The sequence below is a fragment of the Camelus ferus genome, chromosome 3 (assembly GCF_009834535.1).
Source record: "Camelus ferus isolate YT-003-E chromosome 3, BCGSAC_Cfer_1.0, whole genome shotgun sequence".
Taxonomy (NCBI): Eukaryota; Metazoa; Chordata; class Mammalia; order Artiodactyla; family Camelidae; genus Camelus; species Camelus ferus.
The window spans coordinates 108,623,177-108,645,861 of NC_045698.1; the positions used below are offsets into that span (position 1 = coordinate 108,623,177).

Sequence of the window (22,685 nt, forward strand, 5' to 3'; positions counted from 1 at the left end):
TTTGCAAAGTACTGCCCCCTCTACCATTGTAATTCCAACAGCTGGTCTAAGTTAAAGGAAAAGAATAGACTAAGAGTCTTCCTAGTTCTGAAAGTATGGGCTTCTCCCCATGAAATCAGGTTAGTCTCACCCATTAAACAGAGGAGGAAGACTGAGGTCCAGCCGAGTAGTCAAGTTGCCAAGGTTACGAAGCTGGTCAGTGAAAGAGCAAAGACTCTAACTCTCAGTCCCAGCTTTTAAAAACTCCAGCTCCGTGCCTCTGGGATGGAGCTGGGACAATACGGAGTTTTCGGATGAGGCCCCCCTTTGCCTGTGCTGGGTCTGAGCTGAAGGGGGTTGCCTCATACTCCACTTCCATTTTGTGGATCAGATACCAGTGAAACATTGGAGTCATGTCCCATTTTGAAGAGCCTCTTCCCCCAGCCCTCCAGTTATTCCATGATGACTCTCGCTGGCTATTGAACAGCACAATTTTTCTTCAATATCTTCATTAATTAGGTGGGAAGTGAGGAATATAGTGGAAGGTAAGCTGATCTCAGCATCTAGCAGATAAATATTAAAGAACAGAGAAGAAGGAGCTGTAGGCCTGGAACTGTCCTGGGAGGCCTTTGAGCTTCACTGGATGATCCCCAAGTTGAGATCCCGTAGCTGGGTCACTCAGTTCAGCAATGTTGGAAAAGGAGGTAGCTATCCTGAACCTGTGCTTTGAGGCCATGACTCCAGACATCACCATAAGCAGGTTTGAATTCTCTTGGCCCTGAAAGTTATTCCCAGGCTCTAGAATCTACTGTGAGTGGAGCCATTGGGTTATAAAAGAGGTGAGATTCATGTCTTCACTTGTTACTAAGGCTAACTGCGTGCTGGGCGCTGGAGATTCAACATTGCACAAAAGAGCTACAAGGTTCCTTTGCTCTCAGAGGGCTTGTGGTCTAGAGGAAAACTGACAAACAATCACACAGACAGACGTCACATGTCAACTGCGATGTGAGCTGCCTGGGGCTCTGAGAGTCGTATGCTTGATTGCTGAAAAACTGATGACTAGGATGAGGTCTGAAGGATGAGTAGGGCTGATGCATTCATCACGGGGAGGAGCAGCATGTGACAAGGGTGAGAGCCTTCTGAGTGTGAAGGATCAAATAAAGTCCAGCGGGACCACAGTTCCAGAATCCATGTTGTGGGAGGGCCCTGGAGAGCAAGCCTGGGGCCAGACCATACAAGGCCACCTAAGGAGTTGGATTTTATTCCAAGTGTAAGAGGAGGACTTTGATGGGTTTTAAGCAACAAAGAAACATGACATAATCAATGTTTCTAAAGAGCTCATTCAGGCTGCCTTGCAGAGAACTGATTAGGCAGAGGAGTGGGAGGATGGGGGGTAGCAGGGTTGAACGAAGGCAAGAAGTCGGGTCAGATGCCACTGTGACTTCCCAGAATTGAGAAAGCAGCAGCATCTTCCAGCAGCCTGAACCCTTGTATCTGCCGCCTCCTGTGGTGAACAGAGCCCTGGGCTAGTGTTCAGGAGACTGGTGTGACCTAGACTACAATTGTGCATTAGTCCTGGGGCATTGGGAGAATGATCTGCCTCTGTGTATCTCATTTTGCTTGACTGACCAATGGAAGCCAAGCATCCTGGCCTCCTTACTTATGATTTCAGACCACAGAATCTCAGAGATGTGAAGAGGGGAAGAGGAAGCAGTTAGCCTCTGGCTCCATGTGACACTTGGCCCTTTCCCTATCTTACTGTGGTGTCCCCAGCACTCAGTACCCTGGAGGACCAAGAGCAGGCACCAAGTACAACATCTCCATGAATGATTTATCACTTGAACATCTACAGAAATGGGGAAACTCCACTCTCACCCGCAGGACAGCCATTGTTGCCCTATTGCCTACCCTGCCCGTCAAAAATGTCTTCCCCGTATTTGCTTAGTGTTTGTTTCCTGTCACTTCTACCAGACATGCCCAAATCAGGTCACATGGTACATGCTTTACCTCCATCCTTCAGTGAACACATCTCTCCAGGTCTTTTCTTCCTGTAAAATGTGCCCTCTTTCCTGCAGCTGTTCTTCAGATGACGTAGCTTTGTTCTGCTCTCCAGCCCTCATTTCTTTGGACCAGTCTCCCCTTACTTCCCTGTTTACGTGAAGCATCTAGGAACGGTACTGTCCACAGAGCAAGCAGTAACAAGTATCCGCTGGATTTCTTGGGGTGAAAACTGTCCGTCTAGAGTGAAAAGGAGACTCCCAGGAACCGAAACAAAGTGGAACACACGGGAACGTGGGAATAACGCAGGGAGGGCCAACAGGGTCTTGAAAACAGAGCAGAGCAGTCAAACAAGCCAGCAGGTGCGGGATTGCTCCGGGGTCAGTGCGATTTGGGACCCTGGAGTTTATCTGTAAAACTTACGGTTTGGACTGGGGATTGATTGCTCTGGTTGTTGAGTGTCAGGTTCTAGTTAAGCACTGTCACCTCGGAGCTTGAGACTGTCAGAGCACATGCAGCTTCAGGATGGTACTTCCTTAATAAACTGAGCCAGATGGGGGAGAAATGGAATGAAAATAACTTTATCGCACTCTCTGATTCAGTATGACTTGAGGCCATGTCTGGCCACCCCACAAAATCACCCCATATAACATGTAAGTCTTTGGTAATGTCTTTGGGAAGCCCTGGACTTGAAATCTCCTAGCCACATCCAAACAATCACAGTGGAACTTCACTTCCACGGTGAAGAGTGGTTTCTCTTCACTATTTTGGGCTTAAGAGAGGAGAACAGGACTCTAATTAGATCAAGGACAAATTTCTCACCTCCTGTATGATCGTCTTATTTTCCATTTTGATCCAGAACAAGCTCTCCTTTGTCTTTCATTTCAACCAAAGTCTGTTTCTCTGTGGTAAGGAAGGGAACCGTGCCCGCACTCAACAGTGACATTCTCCAAGGTGGCTGGAGTGCTGTTGTTGTCATTTATTTCCAGTACATTCTCCCTTCCCTTCCTTCTGGTCCATCATTTTGGCGGCCTCTGTGAGCCAGGGAGGCAAGAGGGAGAAGGCAGTCTGAAAACATTCCTGGTCATGATCAAATGTGGGCCACATGTGTGCACATGCGTTTGCGTTCACGTATGTATATATGCAAATACATGCAGACACATTTGGTGTCTATGTAACTGTCTTTAACCAGATGTTGATCCATGTTTGTGAATTTGTGGGTAGGGGCTGACCTCTCTGTGTCTTTGCTGACACATGTCTTGATGTGCATGCACGTGTGAGAGTGGATGTGAAGATGTACCTGCAGGGCAGGACAGCAGCCCCACAGATTCTTATCCATGATAAGGAACAAAAATGGGTAGGAGCCACTGATGTTTGAGTTCTCACAGCCTGCTGACAGCAGAGAAGGGTGCAACAGGGCTTGACAGCTCTGCTGGCTCAGGCTGGCCCTCAGCCCCTCCTACAGCCCACGGTAATTGACGTCTGTGCTTCTGACGCCTCTTCCCTTCGGCCTGCAGGTCCCTGTCCGGCCGCATCGTTGGTGGCGTCTGGTGGTTCTTCACCTTGATCATCATCTCGTCCTACACAGCCAACCTGGCTGCCTTCCTGACCGTGGAGAGGATGGTGTCTCCCATTGAGAGCGCCGAGGACCTAGCCAAGCAGACAGAAATCGCCTACGGGACGCTGGAAGCAGGATCCACAAAAGAGTTCTTCAGGGTAGGGACCTCCCTTGTCCAAATGCACTTTCTCAAAAGGGAAACACTATTGTCATTAGAATATCCTTCTCGTTAGAAAACATGAGATGACAGGGGACTGCTCCACTGAGTGTGAGACAGGGAAACTCAGAGCATTTCTCAGCTTTCCACAGATCCCTGAGAAACCTACACATCTGCATTTGCAGGAACACCAAAGCTCTTGCGTTGAATTTGACCCCTTATGTACACCAATCTGTGACAAGTTCTCTGAGGGCTGCGAAGGAGATGCCCCAGTCTGTTCGTGCAAGGACCTTCAGCCTTGTTAGCCACTGATTAGGAACAGCCTAGGGACAAGGTCCCAACCTGATGCATGTCCTTTGTGTCCCCTCCTGGTGTCTTAGTGAATAAGGAGATGTTATATGGGAAATAACTACTGGAATAGGTGTTCTATTAAGTAGTGCCAAGAGAGACAGAAAATGTGCAGTGGAGCTGGAGGTGGTGGATATGTCTTGTGGCTGGAGGCAGAGGAGCAAAGGAGCATAAGCCTTAGTGTCAGCCACACTGAGGTCCAGAAACTGGCTCCATCCTTTACTTGTTCTGTGGCACTTTTATCCTTTTGACACCATTTCACCATCAATAAAATGAGGAAAATAATGTCTATCTCAAAGAGTCATTAGGAGATTAAAAGAGATGAGCCATCTCAGGGAGGGTATAGCTCAGTGGTAGAGTGCATGCTTAGCATGGATGGGGTCTTGGGTTCAATCCCCAGTAACTCCATGAAAAAGAAAGAGATAAGTCATCTAAAATATTCAGATAGACCTGTAAACATTTCTAGACAGCATGAAACCAAGTCAGATCTGGGTAGGCTCATTACATTCCAGGCAAAAGCAACAACTTGAACAAACATGCAGTAGTGGAAAAACTGTAGGTCCATGGACTTTGGGCATGTTCATCCTGGGAGTTGAACAGACAGCACATGGAGGCACCAAGATCAAACATAAATAATCAAGATTTGCTACCACTTCCTTAGCACATACTATGAATGAGGTCCTGTGGTAAGAAGCACACATTACATGACTTAGCTCATTTAATCCTCTCATTAGAGGCCAGTTAGGGATTTGTTGTTCCCACTTTATAAAGGGAGTTCAGAGAGGTAAAAGTAATCGCCCAAGGTCACACAGCTAATAAGCAGCAGGAGGAGAACAGGGAGCAAGGCTCTGCATTGTCTCTGGCAAGAGGCTGGGGATCCTGTGCATACCCCCTGGGTTCTCACTCCAAGTTCACCGAGGAAACCCCAGGCTCTGCATGAACCCACTCGATGCTGTACTCAGGTTCTTGATTGTGGGCTCTGCATCCCATGTGATAGGCAGAAAAGAGACTAAAGTCTTAACTGTGACTGATACAGCTGCCAAGGTTAAAATCACCCATTTTTAACATATTGGAGCAAGATGGTAACTTAGAGGTCACTTGGTCAAAGTCTGTCATTTCAAAGAGAGACATGACTTACTTAGGCTAACCCAACCAGTTAGTGAAAAACCACTTGCAACCTCATTACAATTCTCTGACACTTTTTAGCCCACAACCAAAGTGTGAAGGAGATGCCAGGTATTTGTCCACGAAGCCAGTCCTATGCCCCAGGCCCTGAGGGTACAGCTGGGGAACCACTCAATCCACTCCCCCATTATATACCTCTGCTCTCATCCCCGGTATATCAGCATGTCACAGTCCCCAAAGCTCTTCTCATCCAGGTCTCATTCATGTTTCACCCATGACCTAAGGCAGAACAGGGATGATGTGACCACTTTGTAGATAAGAAACTGAGATGCAGGGAATTCGTGACACGAGCGTCAAGGGTGGGTACAAAGCCTGAGCTTCCTTAATCCAACCCAAATATTCTTGCCACTGAACCACACTGTCCTAATGGGTGGTGTCTTTAACCAATAAATGGTTTTTTAACGTATCACTTAGGTTACTAGCTGGGCCCATAGACAAGTCTCATCTAACCCTCCCCTTTTGTAGTTGGAGAAAGTGAGATCCAAAGAAGAAAATGTGCATGCTGTAGCTAACTTAGAGGCGCAGCTGGGACTTAAGACTTCCAAGCTCTCTGTTAAGAACTATAGCAATTGACATATTACTATCTCTCGTCCACAGCACTAGGTTAGGCCCCTAGAAGCAAGGCAGCGCATATTCTACAAACCCTGCATCCTAACCAGGCCGACAGCCCTGGTGGCAAAGAGGTTGTAGTCCGGTGCTAACTCTGAGAGATCAGTAGTCCTTGCCTGGAGTTCTATGTTGACATGGATTCTGAGGTCACATCTGGGCTCAGTATGAAAGAATTCCTTGATTGATGCCAAAGTCTGCCATGTATATAGGAAGGGAAACTGGTACCAAGTCAAGCATGGACTAGGCATTCCTACCCTAAAACCTGACTAAAGGGCATCATTGTTAGTAGTAATTGTACCACTTATGGAACACCTACTATGCGCCAGGTGCTGGGTTAGGCATTGATACCTCTGTTCTCATATAATCTCCATGGCAACACTGGACAGTGGGTACTATTATCGCCACTGCCACTGAGGCTCAGAAAGGTGATGTTACTTGCCCAAAGTCCCGCAACCAGCAAAATATAAAGCCTAAAATGAGGGAGGCAGCTGGTTGCAGCGGAAAGACACCAGATGTGCCGTCAGGAGACGAGGTTCTACTACTGCTGGCTCTGCCACTAACACACTACATGACACTGGATGGTTCGTGGCCACACTGTGGGTCTCAGTTTCTTTACCTGTAAAAAGAGGGCACTGCTGAAGATATGCCCCATGAGCCCCCCCCATCTCTATGACTCTGACCTTGAGAGTTATCCCACCAGGACTTTGGAGGGTGGGGAAACAAGATCACCTACCACCCCCATCAGGCAGGGGGAGGGAATCATAAGGCAAGAATTCCACCCCAGTCTCTGAAAAATCCGGCTTCTAGTCTCCATGGCAGCCCAAAGCATCTTGGCAGCCCAAACCCAGCGTCACTTAACCCTCCATCGACAGTTTAATTAAGATGTGTGAAGGGCCGTGGGAGCTGCAGATGATAGAAGAGATCCAAGAACAAATACCCCAAGCATGTTTCCAATCCTCCCTGCCACTCCCGCCACCTTCGCATTCCTGGAGATTAGATTTTCCTGATAGTCTGCTCCGAGTGCCTGTGAGCACGGGCCCCGGCGTTTGGGGCCCTGGGGGGAGGCTGAGAGGACATATTAATTTTCTGCATGCTCCTCAGCTCTGCCTGTCAGCGGCCCAGTTCCCCCTGTGGCCGTCCTGTCAGGTCAAATTGCATCTTGCAATTGCCCTGCTGTGTGTTTGGTTGGTTTTGTGCCTGGAAGATCATCTGCCAATCTGGTCACAGCTGAATTTATGTATTTCTCTGTTTCCTGGGAGAGAATATTCAATATATTGTAGATGCTAGGATTGGTCCTGGCTATTTCTTTCCCTAACTTTGAAAGCCTCCCTCCCTTTTCTCCTTTCTATCTTCTTTTTTTTCGCATGGACATTGTTGCTTGAATGATGAATCTTCATGTAAAGAATCAAATATTTCAAGCTAGTGAGTAACTCAAAGGTTACCACGTCCAAACTCCTTATGGAACAGATAGGGAAAGTTAGCAATAGACCTAAGACTAGAACCCAGGGCTCCTCATCCCCAGTCCAGTGTCCTTTCTAGACTGTAAACCATACCATGAAACAAATCATCAAGTTTATCTAATTACAAGCTATTAAATCTTACAACTCTATTAAATGCTTCCCTGACATTCTCAATAACTATATCCATTCATTTTTCCTTGAGACCGAGTATTTTCCTGGGCCCAAATATCTTTGTAGATCAGTTGGCTCAAACAACAACTGAACTGTACATCAATATCTAGCCAACACTTACTGCTATCAAGAAAATAAATCTGATAATGTGCACAAAGGAAAATGACATATTGCATGTATAACGGTAATGTGATACTAAACAAATCTGTAATCTCTGTATCAACCACTGGATTACATAGCTTGCCTGACACTAGTAGTAACTGTTTTTAAGAAAATAGCCCTTTATATGTGTTGAACACTTGTCTACTTACAAAACATTTTCAAAAGCCAGATACCAGGATCCCTAAAATACATCTATTTGTTGGGGAAAGGATGCTTTTTAGGAAGAACATCTTAGATAAGAGAGTTGATTTATGGTCCTGGATCATAGCCCCTAAGAAACTGCTGTATGCAAGGTTAGACTCTGTCAAGGACCCACAGAAGGGAAGATGTCCCCTACCCTCAGGTAGTGTCCACATACTTGAGACCTATGCACAAGGATGGATGACGCATAGTCCTAACACACTAGCCGGGCCAGCCAGTGAGTTCCTGGACAATGGGTCCTAGAGGAATATCAATCTTCACAATATTCCTTCTAAAGTGAGAGCCACACAGGTCATACAGATGAATCATCTGGTCTAAAAGAGATTTATTCTAGACTCCCCACCAGACCAGCTGAATCAGAATCTGGAGGTTTAGAGCCAGGGAGTAGGCATATTTACAGTCTCCATACATGACCCTGGTTTCCACTCGAGTTTGAGAACCATTGTCCTTGGAACCGAGGCAGTCTCAGAATACAAAGGATGTGTTCTGATGTTGAGACGATGAGTAAGTAAGGAGGATGTGGTTAGAGAGAACCAGTGTATCAAGTGGTGTGAACAAATGAAGCAAAGTCACAAAAGAAGGAAGGAAAGAAGGCTCGAAATGAAGCGAGGGAGAAATGAGGAAAGCAGTTTGGCTGGATTCAGAGGCTTTTGAAATGTAAGCAGGAGACAATATTGGGTCCCAAGTTATTAACTTTATCAAACAATTTACATCCATACACGATGACTGACTAGCACTTGGCACCTGATCCAAGGTTCTCCGGTGTTGTCCTTTAACAATGACATCAGATTCCACTGACAGTCGGCTCTCCACTTCTGGGCTGCATAAATAAGACCATACTGAAGAACAACTAGGTTCTCTGCTGTCTTAAAAGTCAGACAGGGCCCTGGGTTCTTAACTCTCCCCATATTTAAGCCGAATATAACTACTCAGCAGTAATTAAAAGAGTCTGGGTTTTTCTGTTCATTCTGTATTTGCAAGATATTTGTACCTTGGAGCCTACCGGTACTAATTAGACCTTCTTATTTTGCAATCACTCATAATTTGTTCCTTCCTGGGCTAATCTCGCTCATGAGCAGGTGATCAGGCCACACTCAGCTGTTCATGAGCGTGCGTGCCAACCTCGCTTCCACGCACAGCCAGTGCTTAACTCCAGCTTTTGCTCCTGTCCCCCGCCAGAGGTCTAAAATCGCCGTGTTTGAGAAGATGTGGACGTACATGAAGTCAGCAGAACCATCCGTTTTTGTGCGGACCACGGAGGAGGGGATGATCCGAGTAAGGAAATCCAAAGGCAAATACGCCTACCTTCTAGAGTCCACCATGAATGAGTACATTGAGCAGCGGAAACCCTGTGACACCATGAAGGTGGGAGGTAACTTGGATTCCAAAGGCTATGGCATTGCGACACCCAAGGGGTCCGCCCTGAGGTAAGTAGCCGAGACTTGCTTCCTTGGTACCCCCTCTCCCCTCCCCACCTCAGGAATGAAGCTGCTGTGTCTGCCATATGGCTCCAGTCCTCAGATGCAAGCTGGCAAGAGGTCTCTTCTTGGACATCTGTGGGCCTGGAAGATTCCAGCCACCTGAGATCTTCAGCCCTGAGGTTGGAAATTGACCCAGGGGCCTCAGCTTGCTGTGACTGTCACTGCCCCTGGGTCCCTCCCCACACCTCGCCTCACCCCTCCCAGTGTGAAACACTGATGAACCTTGTGTTTCTGTCCTGTGATCTGTAACATACCATCCTTTACCAGACACCCCACATCCAATGAGGCCACAAACAGGGCTCTCCAGCAACCTGGATTCTTTGACAGTGGTTTGTAGTGTTTGTCACCAAAGAAGCCAACACGTTGTCCAAATGAAAAATCAAGTCGTTTGAGTCCTGAGACTCGAGGTGTGGAAATCAAAATAACACCGAATGAAAGGAGGCACCCATTCTTGCCTAGATTCTGAGTTATTTAGCAAGAAACAGGTAGTTCAGTGAAGAAGCAAAGTGGACTTTATTTTCACATAAAGAAACCCTGGCACTCATTCCAAATAGCTAACGTAGAATACTGTAGACCTGGAGTCAGAGGTCCTAGATTGAGCTCTGGGTCTTACGAAGGTGAGGCATACATCTCCTCGACCTTCAGCTTCCTCATCTGTGAAGTAAGGATAATCATCCCAGCCTTCCTAGGTCCAAGGTGGTTTGAAGTTTAAACGGGATAATCTATACAGAAGGTTACTGAAAAGTGTGAAGTCATCTGACAGACATTATGTCAATTACAGAGCAATTAAATCATTTTAGGGAAGGAAAACATTCAAGGAAAGGTGAAGAGTGTTTTAAAAGGTTGCAAAAAGATGGAGAGGGGCTCCTAACCCATCTTGGCATGACATCCAAGGCCACCTCTGCCTTCAGTTCATTCATATATCTCAGTAATATTGAGCCCTACAACATTCTAGGCACTAAGCTAGCAGCTGGAGCTACAGTTTTGTGGTAAGATATATAGTCCCTGTCCCCAGGGCACTACATTCTTGCAGAGCAGATAAACATTAAACAGATGATTATTGGTTAACAGTTTATGGAAATTATGACAGTCTACAAAAGGGGGCCTAGAGGACGCGCACTTCCAGCAATTTGGGAGAATAAAACTCCCACTATAAAACACCTAGATACACCAGAGGAAGATATAACAAGTAGCCTTTTAAATGCAAGTTAGGAAATCTCTAGGCCAAAAAGTAAAAAGGAAATCAAAACTAGGGTGAAAAGCGCAAGCTAGTTATTCTGGGGCTGTCCTAACCAGGGCAAAGTTATAAATTACATAACAACATACATGAGCAAGAAACAGAAGTATAAGTAAAAACATAAAAGTCACCAAAAAAAATTTTTATGACACTATCATGAAAGAAAAGACATATTTGGAAAAGTATCAATTAGGATTTAGAGAATTTTTTTAAGTAGTTATTTATATAAAATCTCAATGGAAAAGTTAAACAGCCAATTTGACAGAGTTAAAGAGAAAATTAGCACACTGGGGGAAAACAATCAGAGAGAATTCCTTAGAATGTCACACAGAAAGATTAAAAGACAGAAAATATAACAAAGAGGTTAAGAGACCTGAGAGAGAAAAAAATTCCATGTGCATCTCCTATGAGTTTCAGGTGGAAACAAAAGAGGATGGAACAGAGGAATATCTGAAGGGAATTTTTCAGAATTTATGGAAAACATAAATATTCAGATTTTAAATTCTGAGTCCCAAGTAGGATAAATGGATGAAAATCAGCAGCTGATTCAATTGAAACTGCAAAACAATAAGCACAAAGAGAAGCTCTCAAACACCCCCAAAGATAACAAGGTCCAACCTGGTGTGCAGGCTGGATGGGATGTGGCTAACTAGACTTACCCAAGGATGCTTTTTTTCAAGCTGAGATATGACAGATTGACAGGAGTTAACCAGGTGAAGTGAGGGGAGGGAACAGAGGAACAGGCCAGGTAGAGGGAACAGCATGTGCAAAGACTCTAAGGCAAGAAGTCACCGTACAGTTGGTAAATGGAAAGAAGCTAAGTGCTCCAGGACACAGGTTGTAAAAAGGAGAAACGTTTCACCTAAGACTGGAGAATGGAGTAAGGGAGAATTTTGAAAAGGATTTTTGCCCTTATTTGAAGGGCAATAAAAAATGCACTGAAGAATTTTAAATAATCGTCCAAATCTGAGGAAACTAAAGACAGCTACAGGTGTGTAGAAATAATTGAATGTGACCAAATAAAGGGCAACCAAGTGGCCTGGTATTTACCAATCATAAATTTTTGCCGAGAAGAACTTAGAAAACTCTTTCTACAAGTTTAGGCAAGTTTCAAAGGAGATCTGAAGAATAGTGCTTGGCAAGGAAGAGACTTTTCTCTTTGACACCCATAGAACATCACCCTAGAAAGGCCCAAAGTACAGAATGAGTTCTTACAGGTCCAGGAACATCAGTGATGCTGCAGTATTACAACTGATTGAAGGCTTTACGAGTCAAGGACATCATCTGATCTAAACACTTGTATGCAAAGTTGAAAATACAAGGTACAGCAGGTGGCATGATTTGTCCAGTCAACAGAGTACCTCTACGACCCTGTTCCATGCACAGGTGGCTGGAACAAGGTGACAAACTCAGTAATACGAAGGTAAATCTCAGGTCAGCTGGCACTCAAATGACTTTCCACTGTAATGAAAGCTACCATTGAGTGAGAGGCTACCACAGGCCACACACCATGAGAGGTGTGTTATCTCATACAATCCTCCTTATTTCCCTGTGAAGTACCATTATCCCTCATTTTACAATGAGGAAACAAAGGTACAGTGTTAAGTGACTTGACCAGGTTGACGCACATAATAAAGCAGGAGCCACATTTCAAGCTCAAGCAATCTGACTCCAGCCCTTGGCTGTAACTTACTCTAACATCGCAGTGGGCTTTATCACTGACAGCACGATTAAAGCCAGGAGATTGGACATAGGCCAGGTTCCCAGTGCCTATTTATGTGGGTCAAACAATAACCATCAACTCAAAAATTAAAAAGCAGACTTTTAGAACCCAGAGCATCTTCTCAGCACTCTGAAGGCAAATGGTGAGAGTGGGTGCTCACTTTCATGTACCAAGCACGACTTCTTGAACAATAACACTGCTTTTCTGGGTTTTGGATGCCCAAAGATTCTTCCTGGGATAAATACTGAAAATAGATCAACTCCATAATAAAGAAAAATCTAATTCTATTGCATAAATCTCTGTAAGACATAACAAGTCATTTATTGATTTTGAGAAAGAGCAAGAGAAAGGGAAAGAGAATGAAAAGAACACATCCCAGATACAGATCACTGACGGTTCATACACAAGTGAAGAATACCTAAATGACGGCCACACCCCTCAGCGCTCTCCCAGTGCTCCCTTCTCTCCATTGCCAACCTATATGATAGCTGTGGGGCTCCCGGACTCAAAAACAGAAGAGCAATGCTCATCCTAAGAGAGCCTCGAGTTCCTGGTTTAGTAAAAGTCCCTCTTTCCTCTATGGGATTTCACTTCTCATCTCTGCAATAAAAGGAATTTTCCTCGCAACTAATAGTGGAGAGGTCCCATGAAACATACCATTGCAAAATGCTTACACAAAATATGAGTAACCACAGAGGCATGCACACAGTCCAGCCAGGTTTACATCCTATCTCTGCCTCACATGCCCCAAATAATGCCTATTCCCCAAGGCATGGTCGAACACCAAGGAGTCATGGCAAACCAAAAGCCACAGACACACGTGCCTGCTTCAGCGATCTTAGCTCCACTAATCTGATCCTAGCAAAGCACTCTGCAGGACAGAGGCAGAAAGTGAGGAGAGGAGTAAAGGGGCAGAACATGTTTCCTCTGGTCCCCACGGGAAAGGGGCTTATATGTGCTTAAAGACGAGATGGCAGAGAAATCAGTGTTGTCTTCAAATTACTTAGAATTGTAGAGAATACCTTTATAATGAATGTCCACCCATTCACAAAGCTGCAAACTCTTCAGAAGTGTTTACACTACAGAAAGCTGTTCTAGTACACTAGACATTGTTACAAACTTCTCCTCTGCCCCATGAAGTGTGGGGTTTTTGCAGCCTTCACAAGGCAGATGTGCTCCAGACTGAATGCCAGTGCCCACAGCAAGAAAAGACCTCCCTGCCAGTCTCTCCATCACTTGCTCTCCATAAAGCCAGACCTCAGCACACCTGCAGGGTATTTGCTCCCTTCCAGCCCGCCTGGAAAAAACTCCAGGTTCCTCCAAGGCACATCACCCAGCTCTGCCCCAGGAGGTTAGAGAACTGGTATCTAAGACCCAAATGTTCCCCTAAAACTCGCCAAGTTTACTTGGCAGAAGCCAGGTGTGTCCCTACAGAGTGTTAAAAGGCTGTGACGGTGACAGAATGGTGTTTTTGTCTCTTCTGCTCTGGAAACAAATACTCATGAAGCGAGATGGCTCAGTGCTTGATTTTCCACTTGGACAGGTGGTGTTTCTTTGAAACAGATGCTGTTTGTTGGCTGTCACTGCATGTTTGGGGTTGGGTGAGGGGCTGAGCTGTGTTTCCGAAGCCCTGAGGTTGTGGATAAAGACCTACGCGGCCAATGTTTGTCACTAGGGAAAGGCAATTGGTAAATCCACTAATTATGATCTATTCGCCCTTTTGCTGCCAACTAAATGTATCTGCTGGTCTGAACTGAAGTCTCTTTTCTTTATTATGATGAATATTCCCTTCAGTTAGAGACTATGTGTTCAAATTTCCTAACTAAGGGAGCATAGCCCCTATTTCACCAGCCCAAGGAGGAATCTACACCAGATGGGCCTGAGTTAAAATCTCAACTAACGATTCTCCTTCACAAACCGCCTATCAGGAGTTTCATGGATTTGCTAAGAGTTGTACCCTAGTCAGGACATCGGTCAAAGTCTGGTCTTTACCTGTGACTGTTGTTACATGGAGTCTTCTCTGGAGTCTGTGACTGTGACATGTTTGTTCTGTCCTGTGTCTCATCCGTGCCAGACGTGTGGGCCAAGGTGACAGGGGCAGGGCAGCTTCCTCCTACAGTTTCATGGGCGAGGGTCTAGGACCACCCCCTGTAGTTTCCAGCAGCTTCACAGATTCCTTTCCCAACACATATCTTCTCCACATAAAGAACTGTGCACTGCCCTTCAGGGAATGGTGCTGAGGTGCAATCCCAGCCCCTAAATGACACAGAATCAAGTGCTATTCATGAGCAGCACGACGCAGACACCTATGATTCCACTCCGTGCCACACAGTCAAACACTCAAGAGGTGGAGAGTTAACATTTGAACGGGAGGATTTTCAAAGATTTCATGGCAGAGGTAACATCTGAGACAGGCCCTAAAGGAATTGTGATAAATGAGGAGTGGGGTGCTCCAAAAGTGAGCAAACAGAAAACACAGGGCTTGCTTTCAGGAACCACGAGGGGTCCACTTTAACTAGAGGATGCATTAATAATTATGAGCAATTGGTTGTGGTCACACTGCGAAGGATTTCAAATGTCTCTATATTTTTTTTATTTGATGCCAGTAGGGGCCATTGAAGGCCCTGATGGAGGAAATCATGATGAGACAGACTTCCAAAGATAATCCTGGCAATGGTTTGCAACATGAACCAAAGAGAGGAGTATGGGAGGTTGGCCAGCAGGGAGGTCATTTAGACAGCTGCTGCAGTCATTCTGGTAGGAGATACCGAATGTAGTTACAGATCATAGTGAGATGGGGACAGGTGGAAGGAGTGGCTCTCTGTTTGTCACCAGCCATAGCCTTTACTCTAAGACTTGGGAGTCTGGGAAAGACGTCTGTTATGGGAGCTCTCTGGGACTTCCGGTCTCCTGCCTAAGGCCCAGCCAGGTCCAAAGTGATTCGGGCAAGGACAGGAAGTGGGTAGATATGGGGTTAACCTCCCAAAGAGAAATATTGCCCCCACCTCAATTTTCCCTCTGGGGCACCTAGAAGGGTGAGAAAGGCATCACCGGGAAGGATACAGAATTCCCGGCACACGAGGAAGAATGACAGGGCCTGCGACTCACCCCCGCCTCCTACTGCACTGACTAGCTTGACCACATCCGTTTTATTTTGTCATCGGACATAAGCTCCAGATTGCTCATCGACATCTTAGTCTCAACAGCATTTCCACTGAATGTATTTTCCTCCCTTCACACAACCCCAGGCTGGAAAATATCTACTAAGAACCACTTGTCTGCATTGGCATCTGGCCAAAGAAAGAAGGGAGATTCAGGCCATGACTCAGGAGCAGACAGCACAAGGTTTTATGGGGGGTGGTCTCACCTCCCGAGACTGAGGGCCCCCTGTTGGCCCACCTTCACGCTGGGACCACATGGCATGAGTGTGTCTTCCAAGCTGTGGAGAAGTTTCCCATCTTTAGAGAATCCTGCTGATATCCAGAGTGTAACTGGGGAGCAAATAAGAAAGTGCTGCTTTGTGTAGTGTTGAATCTATTGTCATAAAGAGCAATTTGTCAACTTGAGTAGCACTGACGTCTTCTAGGGAAGCTGGCTTAAAAGGCCCCTTTCTAGACTCTGATTCCTGAGACTCCTGATGAGGCAGGTCCAGGTGGGGTCCAGGAATGCGGACCACAAGTCCCCGCAGTGCTTCTGTCAGAGGGAGACAGCAGTCCACCTTGGGAGACAGGACGAGAGGTCAGGGAAGAGAGAGGAACATGTTTTCACTGAGGAGGCAATGGCTTGGAAAGGAAAGGAAGATTAAGATGAGGTGAGCAGACAGGAAACCTGCACTGAATAGCATCAAAACCACGATCCTTGGAATCAAACAACATCAACTGAAGGTCAAGGGCCATTACTTTACCAGCAGCTTGACCTAGCTTGGAGAGTCACTGTAACTTTATGAGCCTCTGTTTTCTCCTCTGTAATGGAGCAATAACAATTCATTGCGGTTGCTGCAAGCTTTGATGAAATAGCATAAAGTGCTTGTCACAGAGGGTACTCATTAATGTTAATTCTCCACCCCATCCTCCTCCCATTAGACCTACTGAAAAGTTACTTTTAAGCCAAAAAACTTATTTTTTCTGTCTTTTTGAAACCAACTGTGTTCCTCAGAAATACATATGCACCCCACCCTCACCCCCCTACACTGGCTGTATTAGAAATAAAATGTCTCTCTCTGAGAACAATTTGTGGTCCTCCCCCACAGGGAACACACTAAAAAAAAAATAAAAGCCTGGTATTTCTTTCTCTTCCTCCCTCCCACCCTCTTCCCATAGCATGGTACTGGTGCAGAGCCTGCTGCTGAGAATAAACACAGTACGTCCCAGGGAAATGACAGTCCCTTTAAATTGGTCCTCGCCTCCTGATGGGTAGCCAGGGATGCTTGTTGTCATGGGAACCCCATGAACTCTGTGACCCAGGTCGGGCCTGATCAGAGACAAAGGTCTCTAAGCAGAGAGGGTGGATTTACATGCATCCTCAGAAGAGCTCGAAAGAAAGGAAGAGAGGGAGGGAAGGGGGTGTAGATAAAAACAGAGAGAGGAAAAAAGGAAAGGAGGGCCAAAGAGGGAGGCAGAAAGAGAAAGTGTGTGTATGTTTGAAAAGAGACTAGAGGTTTGCCAAAGAAGCGCTACATCAGTACAGATGCTTCTCAGGTCAGAACACGTGGGATGGATTAGGGAGACAATTCCACCGGGAGACTGGTGCCATAGCCCAGGGCCCAAGTCCCAGAGGGGGATAAGGGGCTGATTTAGCACTTGAGGGCGGATGATAAGGCCTATTGTTACATTTACCAAGCACTCACTCCTCCCAGGCACTTCTCTGGAGCATGGATGTGTATTAGCTTAAGTAATCCTAACAGTAACCCAGGGAAGGTATATTGTGTTCATCTTGATTGTACAATTCGGGAAACCAAGGCAGAGAGAGGTTATGCAAGTTGGCCAGGATTACCTGGCGTGGAAACTGGAGAGCTGGATTTTCAATGCAGCCAAACTGATCCTAGGACCTCTTCTCAACCACAAGGCAAGAGGGAAACTGAGAGGAAGGAAAGATTATTTGGAGAAAAGAGATCATTTATCCTCCCCACCTACCCAACACACACACACACACGCAATTTCATTTAGACCTACCCAACCAATATACAAATATGAAACCGAGGTTCCACCAAGGGAGGTGGCTTGCTGTCTGTGCTGCCTGAATTCCCTGGGGAATCCTGCCTTCCTTCTTGTACCCTTTCCATTTGTTGGGCATATAACACAAGGGTCAGCGTCACACCACAGGCTGACATCACTGCCCTCTGTCTAACATGCATTGGGTATGTCCCTTTTACAAAAAGGGACATATCCACTGCATGTTAAGAGTCCCTGCTTAGCCATGACAGATTAAAACACAAACACCTCTCAAGAGTTTTGTGCGTCCCGAAACTCTATAGTGCTTTTGACTCCTTTCAACAATAAAAAGCAAGGGAGAGAGGAACAGCTCAAAGTGGTAGAGTGCATGGTTAGCATGCATGAGGTTCTGGGTTCAATCCCCAGTACCTCCTCTAGAAAGTAAATAAATAAATAAGCCTAATTACCTCCCTCACCTCCCTCCCAGAAAAGTGAAATAATTTTTGAAAAAGAAGTCTGTTAAAAAAAGAAAAAGAAAGAAAAGCAGACAACTTGAGACTAACTGCCCCGTACGTGTGGCAGTGGGAAGAAGAAACTTGTGTTCATTTCATCCCTACGACGTGCAGGGCCGGTCAGATGCATCCAGTGCCCTCGCCGCATCCAAGCGTTCATCCTCCCCTCCCCTTTGGATTAGGATATTGTCATTTTCCTGCACAGGTTAGGAAGCTAAGATTCAGAGTGGTGACACTTTGCCCACGTTCACAGTGATTCACTGGATGGCACTTAAGTGCAAACCCTGACTCCAAAACCCCCCTGCTGTCCATATCCCCACCTCTGCGCTGACAGAGGCATCCCTCACTGCCTTTGCCACCTTGAAAGGCTTCCTTAAAACCTCAGGGGGAGATGAGATATAGGCGGCCTCCAGGGCGGAAGCGCTCCTTGAAGCACGATGCTAGGCTGGAGCTCCACGGTGCGGACTGATCTGCGGGATGCTGCGGCCCTCACAAAGACAAACGCACACTAATTCTGGCTAGGGCTCTGTTTTCATCACGCCTGGTGGAGGAGCTCGCAAACGGCAGAGCAACACATTAAGGAGAGAGAGGAGGAAAGTGGAAAGAGCCAGGCGGCCAGGATGGATCGGAGATGAACCACACGGGAAACAAATGGCCTTTCCCGCGGCGAGAACAGCATCCCAGAACCGGCTGTGATTTGCCCGGCCGAGCACTGCGTTCTCCCGCTGACGCTGACTGACAGACAAATTGCATGCTGCTTTCTTTTAAGAGGCTGATGCTGTCAAAAATAGCACCTCTTTTCCCTTTCCCCTCCTTCTCCCCTCCAGCAACTTTATTTCAGACTCGCCCAGCCTTTTGCCTTTTCTAAGAAGGCAGCTGCTGTGACACAAAGGCAGATGAAGCCGGGAAGGGCTAGATCCTGTCCCAGCTTTGCCACTCGGGGCTTGTGGGTGTGGGAAGCAATGTGCTTTCATGTCGATCAGATCCTTTTCACACCTTACGTCCCACATTTACAACCTGCGTGATCCTGGGAAAGTAGCAAGCAGCTGTGTGGAGCGTCCACTGATGGATGGGACCCTGAAGTCAGGGCTGAGTATGAATCCCAAGTCTGCCAGTTAAGGACAAAAGTGGCTGAGAAAAGTGGCTTCACCTCCCTAAGCCTCGATTTTCCCAGGTATAACAAGGGGAGGTGGCACTAACATACACTTCGGAGGGTAGTAAATGATTAAATGCGATAGTATGAAGTTCTTAGCACAGTGCCTGGGACAAACTGAAGTCACTAAGTGTTAATCAGCCTTACTTCATCTTCTGAGGCTTTGTTTTCTCCTTTTCCAAATAGGAATCCTGAAACAGGCTTCTCAAGATTACCTTGAGAATAAAGGAAGTCACTAATGAAGAGCTCACAGTCCGTAGGTCCACAGTTGTTAAATATGAATTCCCTTCCCTCCCCCACTTCTCCCTCCCCTTGCTGCCTCCCCTTGATACTCACCATCTATTCTGTTAGTTTGGAGATCGACCCAAGTAAGTGGTGATGGCCTTCTCTGGGCCAGACCTCTCTTGGCTTCTTTTCACTGCCATGGACACCAGGACACCAGGAAACAGAAATGTTCAAACGTATAGTCTTAGTCCCTTTACACTCAGCAAACCCATTCAGCTAATAGCTACATTGCTTCAATCCATTTGTCTAGAAAGGAAGGGGTGGGGGGGTAATCCTGAAACCATCTGTTTCAGGAACATTTTATGAATGGCTCTGTGGACTGAGATCAAGGCTCGATCATTGTATATAATCAGCCTCTTTCTCAGGGAGATAAGGGACAAGGCCCCGGTGAAGGTGAATCCCTAACCAAAGGAGACACACCCTCCCAGTTGGACAGAGGTGGTAAGCCGGCAGTTTTCAAACAAAAGAAAGTCAGGTGGGGAAATTTACATATATTATTCATCCCTCCTCAGCATAGACATCTAGCAGAAAGAGAGAATAATGACCTCTTAATCATATTCTCTTTCCCGTGGGAATGAAATTTATTCCTCCGGAAGAATGTTAAAAAAAAAAATTTATAGCACCAGTCAAGCCAGTCTCCTCAGATCCCATAAACACTACTTGTCCCCCACCTCAGTCTCTTTCCACTTACTGCTTTTTTTCTTTTCTCCACCTATATTTCAAGGTACAGTTCAGTGAATCAAGGACCAACTGTCCCACAGAGCCTAATAGAAAACTTAACGTGTGGGAAACACCTATTGATTGCGTGTCGCACGGACTGATTTCTGCCCAGCCGACTTTCATGTGCGCTGTGACTTTACGAGCAGGCTACCAAATCCAGTGATGTGTGTGCTCTGTCTGCTTCATGAGAACCAGGATATACTGGTCCGACTGCATAGACCATATGACACAAATTAAATCAGCCCGCTCTTAAAGGGACTTAATGGTGTCTTTGGCCATTACTAGTGAGCATCTTAGAGGCAGCATGAAACTATATGACCATGATCATGCAACTGAATTCTACCAACATTCCGAACATCATATTTTCAAAACACTAAGTACCTCTAAGGAAGGCAAAGATGAATAAATCACACCATCAGATCCCAAAATCTAACGCAGGGACTGTAACGTTACATGCCCCCCAGGGCCAGGAAAAGAAAATGAATGAAATGGACCAGGAGCAAACCCCTATGTGGTTTCCTCATTTTTAAGAAAGGCTTGAGTGTAGGCAATGCTTCTTCTAAGAAACAAAACCACAGTGCAAATACTAGGGTAAATAATAATGATAGTGAATATTTATTGAGCACTTAACTGTATACGACAAGACTAAGTCCTCGTATACACTCCCTAATTCATGTAATCCTCACAATAACCCAGTGACATAGGTACCATTAAGAACCTCATTATACAGATCATGAATCAGTGGCATAGAGAGGTTAATTATCAAAAGTCATACGGCTAGTAGGTGGCAGGGCCAGCATTTGAATCCAGGCAGTCCAACTTCAGAGCCTATGCTCTTACCCACTGCACCACACCATGGATGGAAAACTGACAGTCTGTGGGATCCCAGGCAATAGTGGGTGGGGACTCAGTGAACACAAGAGTGTGCACATGTCTGTCTAGAGGGAATGGCCTCCACTCAGTTCCAGTCTACTATGGCCGTATGAGAATGTTGCCCGATCGTCTCGTTTTTCAAAAGAAACTAGGAAATCTCGATTTTTGTGGGAACTGCTGAAATTTTTGAATGGTAGTCACAGTGAACAGAGAAGGAAAGAGGTGATACAACCCAGTACCAGTAAAGTAATACAAAGAAGTAATACAAAGGAGAGAGGAAGTACCATCACAATAGACAGACGGACAGATGGATCGACTGACTGAGCAATCAATAGACAAGACACTGTGCGAAAACCACACAGCTAGGGGTTAATATCTTGCCCTCTCCCAGGGTGGAAGTTCTAGGCAGGCCTCCAGGAGGAAGCAGCAGTCCCTGAACAGAGGGGAGAGTGTCTACGAGCAAGACAGGGAGAAAGGTATGTCAGGAAAAAGATGCAGCAAGCGTACTGTATGAGGTGAAAGAGACAGTAATTCATAAGGACAGCATCCTTTCTCCATCTTTGTTATACTGTTTTCGCAGGGGAGTTACTTCCTCAGAGAAAAATCTCTCTTGGAATCCTGTTATACAGGACGGATAGGAGAGGAGCTGCTGAACTAAGATGAGGGGCTGGAGGGGAAGTGGAAAGGGGGAGGAGGAAGAGAGAGGGAGGGCTGGAGACAGGTTCAGGCCAGGGTTGGGGGCTGGGGGAGCAGAGCTCTCCTCTCATCCCCAGGAGCCACTCTCTGTAACTGGAGGAGCTCATTCTCCTACATTATGACCCTGTGTATTTTAAAGTCCACAAGTAAATAATAGTCCTGCTGGTCTGCCCAGCACTCTGGTCACACTGACATCTGTCTTTTGGTGGCCAGTCCTTAGAATGAGTCCCGCTTTTCTTTCTTTCACTGAGCCAGAGGTGGTGGAGATGAGACCAGCAGGCTAGCTCTTGTTCTGAACAGTGTTTCCACTCCCTCTGTTAATTGTGGGGAGACTTTCATTCACTCCTTCCGTTACCTTTTGTCAAGCATCTCTGAGGTGTTTGACACAGACCCCGTGCCTACGGCTGTGGCACACAGTCCTGCCTTAACAGGACCAGATGTGGTTTTCCGTGAGCTGCACACGAACTGGTGACACCTGCTTCTCACAACGTGGGGCAGCCTGCAGATCCTGAATGCCTTCAAGATGCTTTCTGCCTGCAGAATCCCTGCTGGAGGGGCCAGACTCCAGGTCCCCCTCCAGATCTCTGCGCTGCATCAGGCAATCTTAGCCACAGGACCCTAAAGAAAGTTGCAGGGCCAGAAATATCTGCCACGCAGGTAAAACTGGTGTGCAGTTTCTGGGGGTTTAAGTACCATGTGGTTACAACAGATGACTTAGACATTTAAAACCACTCCATCATTCAGCAAATGTGTATCAAACAGCTCTGTGTCAGGTATTGTGCTGGGAGCAGGGTCTCTACCATGCAAAAAAGCTCCCCACTGGTAGGAGGAGTAGATGGTGGATAATGAAGTGTTGAGTTTGCTGAGATAGGGCAGCAAGTACAGCGGGGATCAAAGAAGGCCTGATCCATTCTGCCTGGGCCGTGCTAGGAAGTGTTGCAGAGAATAATATACATTAGAGGCTTGACAGCAAAGTGCACCATGCAGGGCTTGTCCCAATATGGAAGTGTGGCTTTCTTGGCACATC

At 46.3% G+C, this 22,685-nt stretch overlaps 1 protein-coding gene and 1 long non-coding RNA gene across 6 annotated transcripts in view; one reads left to right on the forward strand and one right to left on the reverse strand.

Moving 5' to 3' along the window:
- GRIA1 (glutamate ionotropic receptor AMPA type subunit 1) overlaps nucleotides 1–22,685 on the forward strand; it is a 289,206-nt gene that overhangs the window by 241,811 nt on the left and 24,710 nt on the right. For all 5 annotated transcript variants that reach the window (XR_004318833.1, XM_006194867.3, XM_006194866.3 and 2 more), the window contains 2 exons: nucleotides 3,495–3,693; nucleotides 9,008–9,255. Coding sequence is in view for 4 of the 5 variants with exons in the window: in XM_006194867.3 (XP_006194929.1) it covers nucleotides 3,495–3,693; nucleotides 9,008–9,255 (447 nt within the window). In the remaining variant the exon portion in view is untranslated. The remainder of the gene's footprint in view (nucleotides 1–3,494; nucleotides 3,694–9,007; nucleotides 9,256–22,685) is intronic.
- LOC116662786 lies at nucleotides 3,470–14,789 on the reverse strand. The gene is made up of 3 exons (XR_004318834.1): nucleotides 12,578–14,789; nucleotides 5,807–5,811; nucleotides 3,470–3,481 (listed from the first exon to the last, which is right to left on the reverse strand). It is a non-coding gene; the product is annotated as an uncharacterized LOC116662786 (long non-coding RNA).